The sequence below is a fragment of the Rhododendron vialii genome, chromosome 4a, assembly GCF_030253575.1.
Source record: "Rhododendron vialii isolate Sample 1 chromosome 4a, ASM3025357v1".
Classification (NCBI taxonomy): Eukaryota; Viridiplantae; Streptophyta; class Magnoliopsida; order Ericales; family Ericaceae; genus Rhododendron; species Rhododendron vialii.
The window spans coordinates 38,867,089-38,880,147 of NC_080560.1; the positions used below are offsets into that span (position 1 = coordinate 38,867,089).

The 13,059-nt window shown below is 38.7% G+C and overlaps 2 protein-coding genes across 2 annotated transcripts; one reads left to right on the forward strand and one right to left on the reverse strand.

The window, feature by feature from the left end:
- The first annotated feature begins 154 nt into the window (after window positions 1-154).
- On the forward strand, window positions 155-3,395 carry LOC131324272 (non-specific lipid transfer protein GPI-anchored 5-like). Its single transcript, XM_058356177.1, has 3 exons — window positions 155-763; window positions 1,433-1,561; window positions 2,902-3,395. The coding sequence occupies exons 1-3, from the start codon at window positions 445-447 to the stop codon at window positions 3,021-3,023; spliced, it is 570 nt and encodes a 189-aa protein (XP_058212160.1). The 5' UTR covers window positions 155-444; the 3' UTR covers window positions 3,024-3,395.
- A 6,948-nt stretch (window positions 3,396-10,343) lies between these two features.
- Window positions 10,344-12,826, reverse strand: LOC131324011 (uncharacterized). The gene is made up of 6 exons (XM_058355842.1): window positions 12,680-12,826; window positions 12,184-12,298; window positions 11,907-12,083; window positions 11,693-11,796; window positions 10,841-11,070; window positions 10,344-10,754 (listed from the first exon to the last, which is right to left on the reverse strand). The coding sequence occupies exons 1-6, from the start codon at window positions 12,824-12,826 to the stop codon at window positions 10,577-10,579; spliced, it is 951 nt and encodes a 316-aa protein (XP_058211825.1). The 3' UTR covers window positions 10,344-10,576.
- Between the last annotated feature and the right edge of the window lie 233 nt (window positions 12,827-13,059).

The following is a 13,059-nucleotide window of genomic DNA, read 5'->3' on the forward strand; positions in this document are numbered from 1 at the left end:
TATGTCGTTAACCTAATACCCTTCCCATTACTGGAAAGGTAGGTCACCCGTAAAACTCAATTACTACATATCCTACCATATAGTATTTTTTGTCAATATATAACTTAGGGTATTCGGGCCAGCTAACACGTATCTCGACAAATTTTGGGAGCAGCTTTCATCGACTAAGCTCCAAGGATCAATTGCACCATCGTGTAGCAGGGACCTCATTGAAGTTAGGAAAACCCCGTATGAATTAGCTCCAGAATAGTTGATAGCACTTTGGGAAGTTTCGAAACTTCTATCTGTGAGGGAGCAAAAGCTTAAATCTTCGCTTTGACCACCCGGCGTCATATTGTCCAACCATATACTATAAATCCACTTTATGTGGTTACCTCAACACAAACCTGAACTAAACGCCCTTCTAATTTCTTACAGTTTTACATTCCAAAAAAGAAACAAAGAATGGCTCCAAGTTTGACTACTATGGGTATTTTCATTGCCCTAGTAACCATGCTGTGGACAGGAGCCAGGGCTCAATCAAGTTGCACCACCGTGCTCCTCAGCATGGCGCCGTGCCTGAACTATGTCACCGGAGCTTCCTCAAGCCCGTCTCCTTCATGCTGCTCGCAACTAGCTAACGTGGTTCAGTCGCAACCGCAGTGCCTGTGCACTGCACTCAGTGGTGGTGGTTCATCACTTGGTATAAGTATTAACCAAACTCTGGCTCTTGAGTTGCCTAAGGCATGCAATGTGCAAACTCCACCAGTTAGTGAATGCAATGGTAAGAACTCAACTCACCAGTGTAGTCATATTTGATTGCAAATTATTATTATTTTTTTGCTAACTTACAATTTGTATCATTTTATAGTATTATTAACTCACAGAACTTGAACTTTCCAATTTAGTCCTTCGACTACCGGTATTTTCCAAATCTGGTTTGTTGGTAATGTCATCCAATTTTCCAACAACCAACCTTTTCCCACTCTGATTAATGCCACCAGTGACGAGCGCAGGAATTTAAAAAGAGGGTGTCAAATGCAAAATTATTTGAGTTCAGAAGGAGTACAATAAAAAAGACTCCAATTTTTGAAGGAACATGGAAGAAGGTTGTCCAAATTTTGCAGGATCCAAACAATAAATTTGATCATAACTACTAAAATATACAAAGAAAAGTTGAGATTACTCGGGTTGTCTGTCGCGGCCCCAACCTCACCCCTTTCTTTTGCCACCGATTGCTGTATGGCGTGCCATTCCATCTTAGAGAACATAACAACTGTCTAGCAACCACGTTAACTGGAACCGCATAGGTTAAGGAACAAATTGGGCGAATTTGACCAAAGTAACACTAGAGTAAGTCTTTAATTAGCTAGAGGTGTAGATAACTTATCCACAGAATTTATTTTATGATGTAGCTTGGTAAGTACTGTCTCACATTTTTTGGTTGTTGTAGCTGCCAATGGACCTCCAACATCGCCAGTCGGTTCACCGGAAGGTACGCCGGAAGAATCTGCAAATGTAGCTCCTGCTTCTCCAAGCAGTTCCTCAGTTTCAGCTCCACCAACTAGTTCCTCAGTTTCAGGTATATTTGGTTGTCTATTGAGTGTTCATAAATCAAGTTGTTATCCCATTATGTGCCTATAAAATGGAGAGAACAAAAAATTATGCAGTACTTCCACTGCCTTTTTTTTGGTAATCTGGGAATCGATCCCACCAACCCCAATGCAACCATGGGTAGCATTGCCGCACCATCACCAGAGCCTCCTTCTTCCACAGTTATTTTGCATAAGCTTTCGCTTGTGTGGAGGGTACGTTGTCCAAACAACTTTGCTATCCATCATCCGTGGGACTCGAACTAAGCATCAGCAGAAAAGCAAGTAGCACCCAAGGCTGCAAGAAACAAGCAAGGGTTAAGCTCTTCGTATATCGTCTTCCAAAGCCAGCATGAGTCAATGTAGTGCAGCAAAAAAAGAAAAGAAAAGCAAGGGTCAAGCTCTCGCGCGGTGCTGTCTTCCAAAGCCATTATTCATAGAGATTCTATTCGCACGCTGACCTACCTGATTTTTCAAGGGCTCAATCTTTCTACCTCCATTCCTGTCAATCAAACTCTTTTTGCATCCGCATAGACCCATCCGTTGATCTTATTTCTTAATTAGTTCGCATGAAACAACCCTTCCCTTCTGTAGAGAATAGAAGTGAAAGCCCCAGTTGACAACCACGACAAAAAAAATGACTGGGTGAAGAGCACTATCACAATCTACCTTCAAACACCATGTAGACACCAGACTCCTAGTAAGTCCTAATGGTTTGAGTATTAGGAGTCTAGCGTCTGCAGGGCCATTGAAAATCGGTTGTAATAGTGCTTCATTCGGTGTATAGTGTCCTTGAAGTTAAGATGCCAGGTATGCAGAGAGGCCAAGGAAGAAAAAGACACCTGAGTGTGATCATGAGCTTGATCAACTAGAACAGAGAGGAAGTAGAGATTGCCTTTTCGAAAACCTTCTTGCGAATAGGTGCCCCATGATATGAGATCCTTCACCAGGACATCACAACACAAGTACCATGTCAGAGGATTTGGGCCCAACAGAACAAGCTTTTTCTTTTTATCAAAGTCTAGAGCGCCACCCAAGGACGATATTTTTGTGCCCCAGGTTCGCCCATAAACTTGCACACGCCAATCATGCACACAGAACACAAGAAATTTTACGTGGTTCCCCAAACTCGGGTACATCCACGGGAGGGAAGGAACTTCACTGTACTTGAGAATGCTTGTTGATCAGTTGTTTAAACATGGAAATCCGAACAAGTATGTATGCATTGTATGGCAACTACATTATCCTACTTGTTGATCAGTTGATTTTAAGCAATTCAAAGAGTAAACTCAAATATTTACCCTTCATGCATGTATGACTGCTGGAGCAGGATCTAAAGCAACTCCATCGAATGCCACAAGCTCGGATGGAAGTACCGTAGAGATGCCTCTTATGTTCATCGCCGTCCTCTTGTTCATGGCTTCATATGCTTTAATCTCAAGCAGCTTCTGAGTCTTCTTTCGGAGCTCTGGAGCTTCAATCAAATATCTATATATACAAGTCAATGTTCAGTGTTGTGTGTAATGTAATGTACTAATGTGTGTTTAATAGAGTGTTTCTTTACGTTCTTATTATATACACTGTTAGAGATAAAGGGCTAGTAGGCAGATCCAGCTCTTTTTGTGAAGTTTTGCAGTGCCGGGTGGGCACAGTTCACGTGGTGCCGAGCATGATCTCGGCCGTCCAAACGTGTTTTGGACGGCCCGGATCTGTTTGGGTAATTTTTTAGTGTAAAACTACCAAAACGCCTCCTCAAGCCCAAACACCTCTTTCTCTCCTTCTCTTCTTCCAATCAGTCCTCTCTTTCAGAAATATAAAACTTCTCCTGTTTCTTTTACTTCATACTTTCCGTGAATCATTTTGAATGTCGAAAAATTGCACGGTTTGTGAGTTCGATTCGCAATACCGAAGAGAACTTGAAGGTCGTTGTATCTTGGGGAAAGAACACCATCCAACCCTATGCAAAAGGAGGTTACCCTTTCTTAATTAAGAGGAGGGCGTCATCACGTGCCTTGACCACCCCCACAGACTATTCTTATCTTTTCTCCTTTAATATTTATTTGCCTTACTCAGTTGATTATTATTCTTGTTTAGACATTTAATTTCTAACAGAAATTTTCCAACCACAATAATTTTCCCAACACATAAGAGTCTCGTTTAAATTAGAATCCGAGGGGACCGGATGCGATGGCGACATTGCAGAGCTTTTTTGTGAAGTGATTAGTCAAATGGTGCAACCTCGTTAAAAATTTAAAAGATCGGATCATTTTTTCCATGAAATGATTAGCAAATCTCATGGTGCAACTTCTTTGACTATTAGGGGGAGTTTGGTAACCTTTTTACTTTTCAATATTTTATTTTTAAAAAACTAGAAGTAGAATCAGATTTATGTTTTTATAAAAACAAAAATAAGAAACATGTTTGGTACTATAATTTCTGTAAACATTAGAAATTAAAAACAACGTAAAATGCCAGTGTTCGAGTGAAGTGTTTTTGCGACTATATGTGATTGTAGAATTCCACCCCCCCTCCCCAATTCACTTCCATCATATACCCCTGCGAGAGAGAGGAGAGAGAGATGGTCGTATAAGGACAGAGACGAACACGTGGTGTCAATGGAAAATGAGAATTTTTTCAGCGTCGAGCGGATATATCTCACGTGATGTTTGCTCGGCAAACTAAGCCATCTAAAATTATTTTGGACGGTTCTGATTTTCAAATTAGTTATTAGTACTTCGGAGTGGTGAAAAAGTTAAATTCTTTCTTGAATTTTTTTTTTAAATCCAGAACGTCCAAAACACTTTTGGATAGACCGTATGCGCCAAGCAAGCACCACGGAATACCCACCATGATAAATAAAAAATGAATAAATAATGGAGAAGGGCTGCAAAAGGTGTTAAGGTCGGTAGGTCCCAGGAGTATTTTGTGAGGAGGTGGATCAAAAGTTGTGCAAGAGGCTCAAGAGCCACCGAGATCTGATGTGCGTCTGAGAAAATTGAGCTGCCGGTTTTAGATTTAAAACACAGGGGAAAACACCTTAATTTCTGATGTTTCCACAATTTTCAAAAACTTTGGAAACGTTTCTGAAAAACGAAAAAAGAAAAACAGGCAATCTCTACTTCCTTAGTAGAGAATTGAGCTGCCGGTTTTAGACTTGCCAAATATGTTTTTTGCTTTAGTTTTGAAAAAAGTAAAAACATAAACAAAAAATTGAAAACAAAAAAGTTACCAAACGCACCCTTAGTATTTGGTTTTAAGTTTTGAGAATTTTTTTTGATGTAATAAATGGTAATGAATGAAAAGAGATAGATAAAGAAACTTATTGAAAATTGTGCAGAGAGTAAAAAAGAAATTCTGAAAAAGGGTAAAAGAACAAAGTGATCCGTCCAATCCATAATTTTTCCAAGAAAAGATTTTCCGAGTATTTTTTTTCACTAATTAAAAGAACTCATTGAAAAAAATTTGAATTTTTCTAGCAAAAATTATATTATTTTTAAGACTCTGTTTTGCAGACTAGACAAAATTTTTGGAATAGAGGGAATACATGATACGGTGATTCAAAGTGTTTGTTTACGGACGTGGATTGCCTCCGCTACTTGTTCGATCAAGGCAGTTACTACAGTTGTCTTTTTATTTTTTTTTGTCACAACGATATACATCAGCGAGTTAGTGAGTTAGTTGTTAGGGCGAAGGGGAGGCCGTCACATGAGTGGGAAACAAACCCAAGCCAAACAAATGGGGCAAAGAGTGCTCGACCAACTGAGACACCACCCACATTTACTGCAGTTATCTCACAAGTATGTGTTCTATAAAAGTATTTTTCCAAAGAAATACTCTTGCATTGTGATCAATGTTGCATGTCAATCCCGTACCGTACCGTACTGGCCGGTATGTACCGGATTTGAGGAAAACCGGTACCCTAACCCCCCAATACCGGTCCTTACCGCTTGGTACCGGCCATTTCGAAAAATACCGGCCAAGACAACGTTACCGGAAATCCCATCCGGTATTTTGCAGAACATTTCTTTTTCCTGGGTCCGATGTATCTATCACACGTTTTTCGGCATCCTCGGGAAAATTAACCCAAAAAAAACAAACAAAGGGACAGGACAAAAACGTTGTCTTTCAGAATTTTAGCAAAACATGAGCTTAATTATAATACGGGAGCGTGAGGCTCAAATCCCGGATTTGCACCCCCCTTGCGCGGGAATAACTCATGACGTGCACCCAGTTAATTGGTTTCCGAATCAATTTTTTCAAATTGCCTTCGGCCACGGCCCATTTTCTTAAGCGCGCGAGACTTCTTCTTGGATCCCCATTCACATGTCTATCAGTGTGCAAAGTCATTTAAGATGGAAAAAAGTTTTGTAACTAGGCAATGTGGGACAAGAGGCAAACACATAGGTATTCTATGATGAATTGCATAGTATGAGGGATTTTTTTGAATTATAATTATATATAATTATTATATATATTGTGTAGTTGCAGTAAATTCGAAATGGTATCTGGTATCTGGTATTTAACCGGTACCGATATGTACTGTACCAATAAAAAAAGCAATACCCTATCCGGTACGGTATTCAAAACATTGTGATAAAGCATAGGACTGTCCGACATAATTACTAGAGGAAAGCTCATACTCGTTATCAAACATTGTAAGGCTTTGTGGGACTGGTATGCACCAAAAAGTGTGCTGTGACCCCTCATTTTGATTCGGGAGAAATATTATAGAAGCAAAATAATATTTAAAATATTATGTTACATACTCACAATAGATGTGAATTCGCACCAATTGTGCATATGGAGTAAACTTTTTTGATATATTTTTTCTATTTCATAGCACAATTGATGTCATAAAATCTACTCAATCACATAAAAATACAGATGTATCCTGGAAGGGAAAACCTACAATATGTGCTGTCTTATTGCAGTTCGCAGATTGTATTTTTCAGATAATTTTCAATACAAGGTCACATAACTAGTTTTTCTGTGGAAAAAAACTAAAATTAAAAATGACCCTTTTTTTAAGTCAAATTAATTATGTTATCTCAAGTCTGAGAATATATAGATTCAATTCATCTAACTTATCGAATTTCAGGAGTCAAATTAAAGAAGCGAGGAATTAACACCAATTCAGATGCGCAACAGTGTACTTCCATAACTTATAAAAAACCAAGCACTTTATCAATTCATATGTGCAGAAACACATTGTCATCAAGACTTCAACTGAACATTTTGTTGAGAACTTTTGCAATGATCGCAGATGGCATGCCGTAGCTGGCCTTGCAACTTGATCTCGAAGATTGTCAATTGAAGCATGCAACACACCAAAAACCTCACCTTCATCTGTAGACAACGGGCCTCCAGAGAAATCCAGAGCTGTCCTCATATCCAGCTCAAGAAAGGTCATGTCCGAATGATTAGGGAAACGAGCAAGGACATGCTGTGTAAAATCTTTGGGGGGTGGGAAGCGGTGATCAAATTCCCAAACCACAGTGAAAATTGTAGATTATTTGGGTGTCCAACCATAAAAACTGGATCGCCAACGTCAGGTGGGTCTTTCACAAACACACACGGAATGTTAGACGTTCGGATTACATCTTTGGACGGCTTTATGAATGCTAAGTCATTCCCTATATTAACAGATAGTACATTAGCATCACAGGCTTTCCCTCCATCAAAATTCGCTCGCACTTTCCCTGCAACCTAACATTCTTCCCTTTGCTGCTCCCCAACTTTGAAATTGAAGAGATCAGATACCACGTGCACATTGGTTAAAACATGACCCTTATGCCAGTACCAACAATGTTGATCCTTGTGGACTGCCTAAACAAAAATTAAAATGTAATCTAATAAAAAAAACTAATTAAAAATTTAATAAAAAGTATAGTTAATATCGTTAATTCCTGCATACGTACAGGGAGAAGAGAGTGTGCGTGCGTGTGTGTGAGGAGGGGGAGGGAATAGAAATGATATTTCCGAACTTGAGAGAATTCGGGAGGTCATTTGGGTGACCCGCGAGGAAGAAGTGGATCACCTCCTTTCTTCAGTTGCCAGTGGGAATTGCCGCGACAATGGGTGGTGTTGCAGTTGGTGAGAGGTGGGGTGGGAGACGTTGTGTAAGAGAGAGAATGAATGAATTGGAGTTTTTTTTTTTTTGACAAGTGTTGTGTTTTGAGTGAAATGGATACCATCTAGTCCATGAATATTATGAGTAGGAGGTTGATTTATACTACCTATGGAAAATTCCAGTCCAAAGATATTTTTATACAAGGTACTATTGAGATAGATTCTAGATTTTCACATGTGACTTTTTTCCCCATTAAAATATCTCAATATTTTAGAAGGTTATTATAGAGTTTCTAGCAACTATATAGATATTTACAACTCTTCCAAGAATATATTTCAACTTCGAACTTTTTCATTAATTTTTTTTAATTTTTTTTTGCCAAAATACTAAATCAATGTATGTCTATTTGTGAACAGAGAGTAAATTATGTCCGGATAAGGCGGAAAACATGGGGTTTTTTGCCTCCGTCTTTTGTGGGCCTCACTGTGCATTTGTTGTGATAATTTGAATCGTTCATCTTATAGAGCCTGCAAAGTAGAATATCCACGCAAAAAATTAGTTTGATTGAGAATCGATAGGTATGTCAAAGATTGAACTGTAGTTTACAAAATGGACAGCCTAATTATGTCAATAGTTTTTTAAGTTAAACTGTCCTTGACCGTTCATTTGTATATCAAAATTAAATTTTTGACATACAGATCGATGTACGATCAGGCTAATTTTTAGCATGTGTTATTATTTTGCGGTCCCTGCAAAATGAATGGTTCAGATTACCGCAATAAATACATAGTGGGGCCCATAAAGAGTGGTGGAAACTCCATAATTTCCGCCTCATCTGAAAAGAATTCTCTCTCTTGTGAACCACGACTCGATCAGCTCCTTTGAATTTGCTGATCATTGAAGGGGCGGCTGCAAAGGGCCAAAAGCATCGAGTCGAGGGTGCACTGGGCAGAACCAGGAATGGATTATGCCTTGGGCTATCCCAAAAAAAAATTCGATGGATAGAACAGTGTATATAATATGCATACGGGTAATCTCTATGAAATTATGCTTGTAATCTATTCATACACCATGCGAATTTCTAGCACCATCACCATCATACCCTTGATCTCACATATTGTGAATGTCCAGCAGATTTGGACATTCAGATATCTATTTCTTAAGAGTTAATGCAATGGTATTTTTAACATGTATAATATGAAGAAAAAAAACGCTCCCATAAAAATCCGTAGACATCAACAAATATCAAAAAATGCTTCAGATTTATTTTAAGCACATCAGCCAGTGTTCTGCATCAACGAAATCAATAAAAATCTAAGTACACCGGCCAATGTTTTGCATTTAACAACATAAGAGCAAATCTAAGCACACCAGCCGATTTAACTGAGTTTTCAGCTCTAAATAATTAACAAGAACCATCCCTTGACGGTGGTAGAGAGAGAGAGAGAACAACAGGGAACGCAAACAAAGGAAGAACGTAAGAGAGAGAGAACGTATGTTAACAGAGAGGCTAAGAAGGCTCGGTCAAAATGAATTGGTGGGATAGGTTGAGCTAAAAGAAAAAATGAATTGAGCTAAAATTATAAATATAATTTTTTTTTTTTTGATTTTCCAGAATACCACCTGGGCTATAGTCCAATACAGCCTACATGTGATTCCGCCCAATGTGTGTTTAATATGAGTGTTTCTTTATGTTCTTATTATATAAGGGTTGATCAACTCATGTATGAAATTAATGAACTAAATATTGTGTTCCCAATACCACCTCTGTAGTACAAATTTGGTTCCCTTGCATTTACAATGAGCAAAGTTTTACTCTACGAACTATAAACCAACTAGGTTAGTTGGCCTCCCTATACAAGGATGGAGCCAAGGAGGGGCGGTCGCTCCTGCAAGGAGGAGAAAAAAAAAACTACTTTTATATTTCAAAAAATAAATTTTCTACGAAAGTATATAGGCTTGCCCCCCTCTAGTATTTTGGAAAAAAAAAATCAAGGATACGATGATACCAGTGTTAATTTCGAAAGGCTACGGGTTAAATATAACAAAACCTAAAATTTGAGGGTTAAAATAGTGATTACTCAATTATTTAAATATTTTTTCTCCCAAAAAATCCCCAATGGGTTGGGGGCAAACCATGTATCTTACCCATGTTTCTTCAAGTGCTCCAGATACTTGAAGACATCATCGATTGGTGTGGCTTCAAAATGTCGGCCAACATTGGTAATGATACCAATAAATCCTCCATCCAGATTGACGAGAGGTCCCCCAATACAAGACCACATAACGGTAAGCAAATAACAGGTATAAAAGATCATGAGAATGTTGGATAAACACAACCCCGGACAAAAAGGTACACAACAACAACCAATGAAGAAATCAATTCAGAACAGAAATCCATGAATACGATACAAACAATGGTGTTTTCTTGGGCTGGGCCTAACCTACTTTGGTGGGTTAGGTTTCTCTTATTGTGCTAAATTGTATGATTTGGACTTTTGGTCATCTGGTGTTTTGAGTTGTATTTGTAATATCTGCGCTTTTAGGCCTCCGGTGTAACGGACTTTGCCCATATTGGTGTAATTGGGTTTTGTTCCATCTAAATGTTTGTCCAACCTTGGTTGGATTTTCCTTTCCTCCTTCCTCTCAATAAAATGTTACTTTTACCGATAAAAAAAACATATAGAACCCCAAAACCCATAGCGGCATGGGGATTAGGACCAATAGAACTGATTCCCGCAATTAGGGCTCAAACTTTATCTATGATAGATTTTTGCTTATTTCCAACAATCAAACACCAATCATGAACTTATATGTCTTCAAAGACTTGAACATAAATTAATTTCTTCCAAAGATAGTAACACAAGCCTCTTATTGCAACGTTCTTTTCTCCATAAAAACTCTAATTATTTAAATTAGAGACAAAACACCAATTCTAACCAACCATGGAGGATACTCTTTCAATGTATCCAATGAGAGAGAGAGAGAGAGAGAGAGAGAGAGAGGCTCTTGCAACATTCAGAACTTCCGCTTTTATCAATTGCCCAGATGTTCTTTCATTGCGAGACTCAGTGTTTTCCATCTCTTGGTCAATGCTACCACCAGCATCCAACCTAGGCCAACGTACCAGCTATCAATTCTTTAATTGCAAGTATATGAAACAAATCCCCAGTTGTTCAAAAACACTTTCAGTTAATACCTGAGATAACCTAGATTATAATCAGACGTTGCATGGTCCCAACTAGAATACTGAAGTATACAGCCACCAGCCACCACCGAATTGTCTCGCATGGAATCCAACTTTCCAAAAGTTGCTGCGGTTAGTCGGTGACCGGGTATAATCTTTACAAAAGCTATATGAGAGCAAAAATCAGCTTCCAACAAGACACCCTTGTACGTGCCTCCGCTGTGCAAAAGCTTGACACTAATCTGCAATCAAATCAAACATGTATCTCAGAACACATAGGCCAAGTTCAATTGCCAGGAAAGGAAAAGTACTACCGTAAAACCCAAGTTTATTTTCTGCATATTTTGACTGTTAAGTTAGCAAAGAAACTTGTCTTGTACACTTCTTTAACTTTCCTAGTAGCATTTGTTTTCCCTCAAAAGTTATCCAGCAAAATTACATGATTTTACAAGGCTCCTTAATTTTTTTTTTTCTCCCCCCCCCCACCCCCCTCCCTAACAATTCTAAGAGCTGGGAAACTAAACGGTGTTCCCTCCCTAACAATTCTAAGAGCTGGGAAACTAAACGGTGTTCTCCCTTTATAATTTCAATTCAACCTCGAGGTGAAGTAATCATGTATACAAGGCGAGAAGAACTTATGCCCTTTACAATTGGTATCAGAGCACAATCCTGATCTACATGGTGGTGGCCACCTCTAGAATTTGGTACGAAGTAATCATATATAGAATGCGAGGAGCACTTATGCTCAACTTCCCCAGATTCTGGAACATCGGCCAGATGTATTTGGAATTGGTAATTTCAACAAAAATAAAATTTGAAGTTAAGAGAAAACAAATAAAAGAGTTTTTAACTACCAATCGTCACCTCGAATTCGGTGCCTTCAAGAGGTTTCAAGCAATTAGCAGAAGTTGCAATTATGCCATCTGGATGTACAACAGTTCCTGAGAATACCTCCGACACCTTGCCGCCTACAGAACGATAGGCCAGTTCCTCAATTACAAAAATAGATTCCCCAAAAACACAACACATAGCCCACAGTATCAATTATAGTATGACGTAACAATTCCCGAAAGCTTACAGTGATGGATAGCTAGACCAACAAGAGACCTATAAACACCTCTAGAAGCCCAGTCGATCTTCATTTGGTGGATATGATCTTTTCTAACAATAGGACAGTAACTGCCGATAAGTGGATCAAGAACAGGAATTCGAAAAACCAGACCATAATCACCGAGTTGATAACTTTGAGAATGCCCTGGTAAGAACAGACGTGGGTATTGCATGTAAAGAGAAGAAATGCCTGGGCAACGTCGCAAGCAACAAGACAAAGAAAGATGCTGCTTGAAGGAATATACCAGGAAAACCATAACTACCGATTTCATGGCTACATAGACAGTGTCGTGCAAAGGAAGGAAGAGTCTGAAAATCCTGACTGTCCGATAAATGCTGTTGGGATTCTTGGGAATACACCTATCTATTAGAACAAAGTACTCAAGTTCACGAATCACTATATATATATAAACCATTTATGAGCAAGATAAGCAAGATTTCGCTGAAAAATTGAAGTACTGAAAACTTGAAAGAACAGGAAATCTAGCTGCCCTACAATTCTTGGAACAATCCGAATCCGATGCATGCCCAACCTAGGCACCTCTACTCGAGTACATGTAAGACAATCATTGGCCAAAAGAAGGTCCTGCCACAGTTTTTAGCAACGATTTAACTTCAACTTTAGTTGTTTAAACATGGAAATCCAAACAAGCTAGTATGTATGGCAACTACATTATCCTACTAGTTCAGTTGATTTTAAGCAATTCAAAGAGTAAACTCAAATATTTATACCCTTCATGCATCTATGAATGCTGGAGCAGGATCTAAAGCAACTCCATTGAATGCCACGAGCTCGGATGGAAGTACTGTAGAGATGCCTCTTATGTTCATCGCCCTCCTCTTGTTCATGGCTTCATATGCTTCAATCTCAAGCAGTTTCTGAGTCATCTTTCGGAGATCTGGAGCTAATTCAATCAAATGTATATACAAGTCAATGTTCAATGTTGTGTGTAATGTAATGTACTAATGTATGTTTAATAGAGTGTTTCTCTACGTTCTTATTATATAAGGGTTGCTCAACTCATGTATGAAATGAACTAAATCGTGTTCCCTATACTACCTCTGTAATACAAATTTGGTTCCCTTGCATTTACAATGAGCAAAGTTCTACTACATGAGGA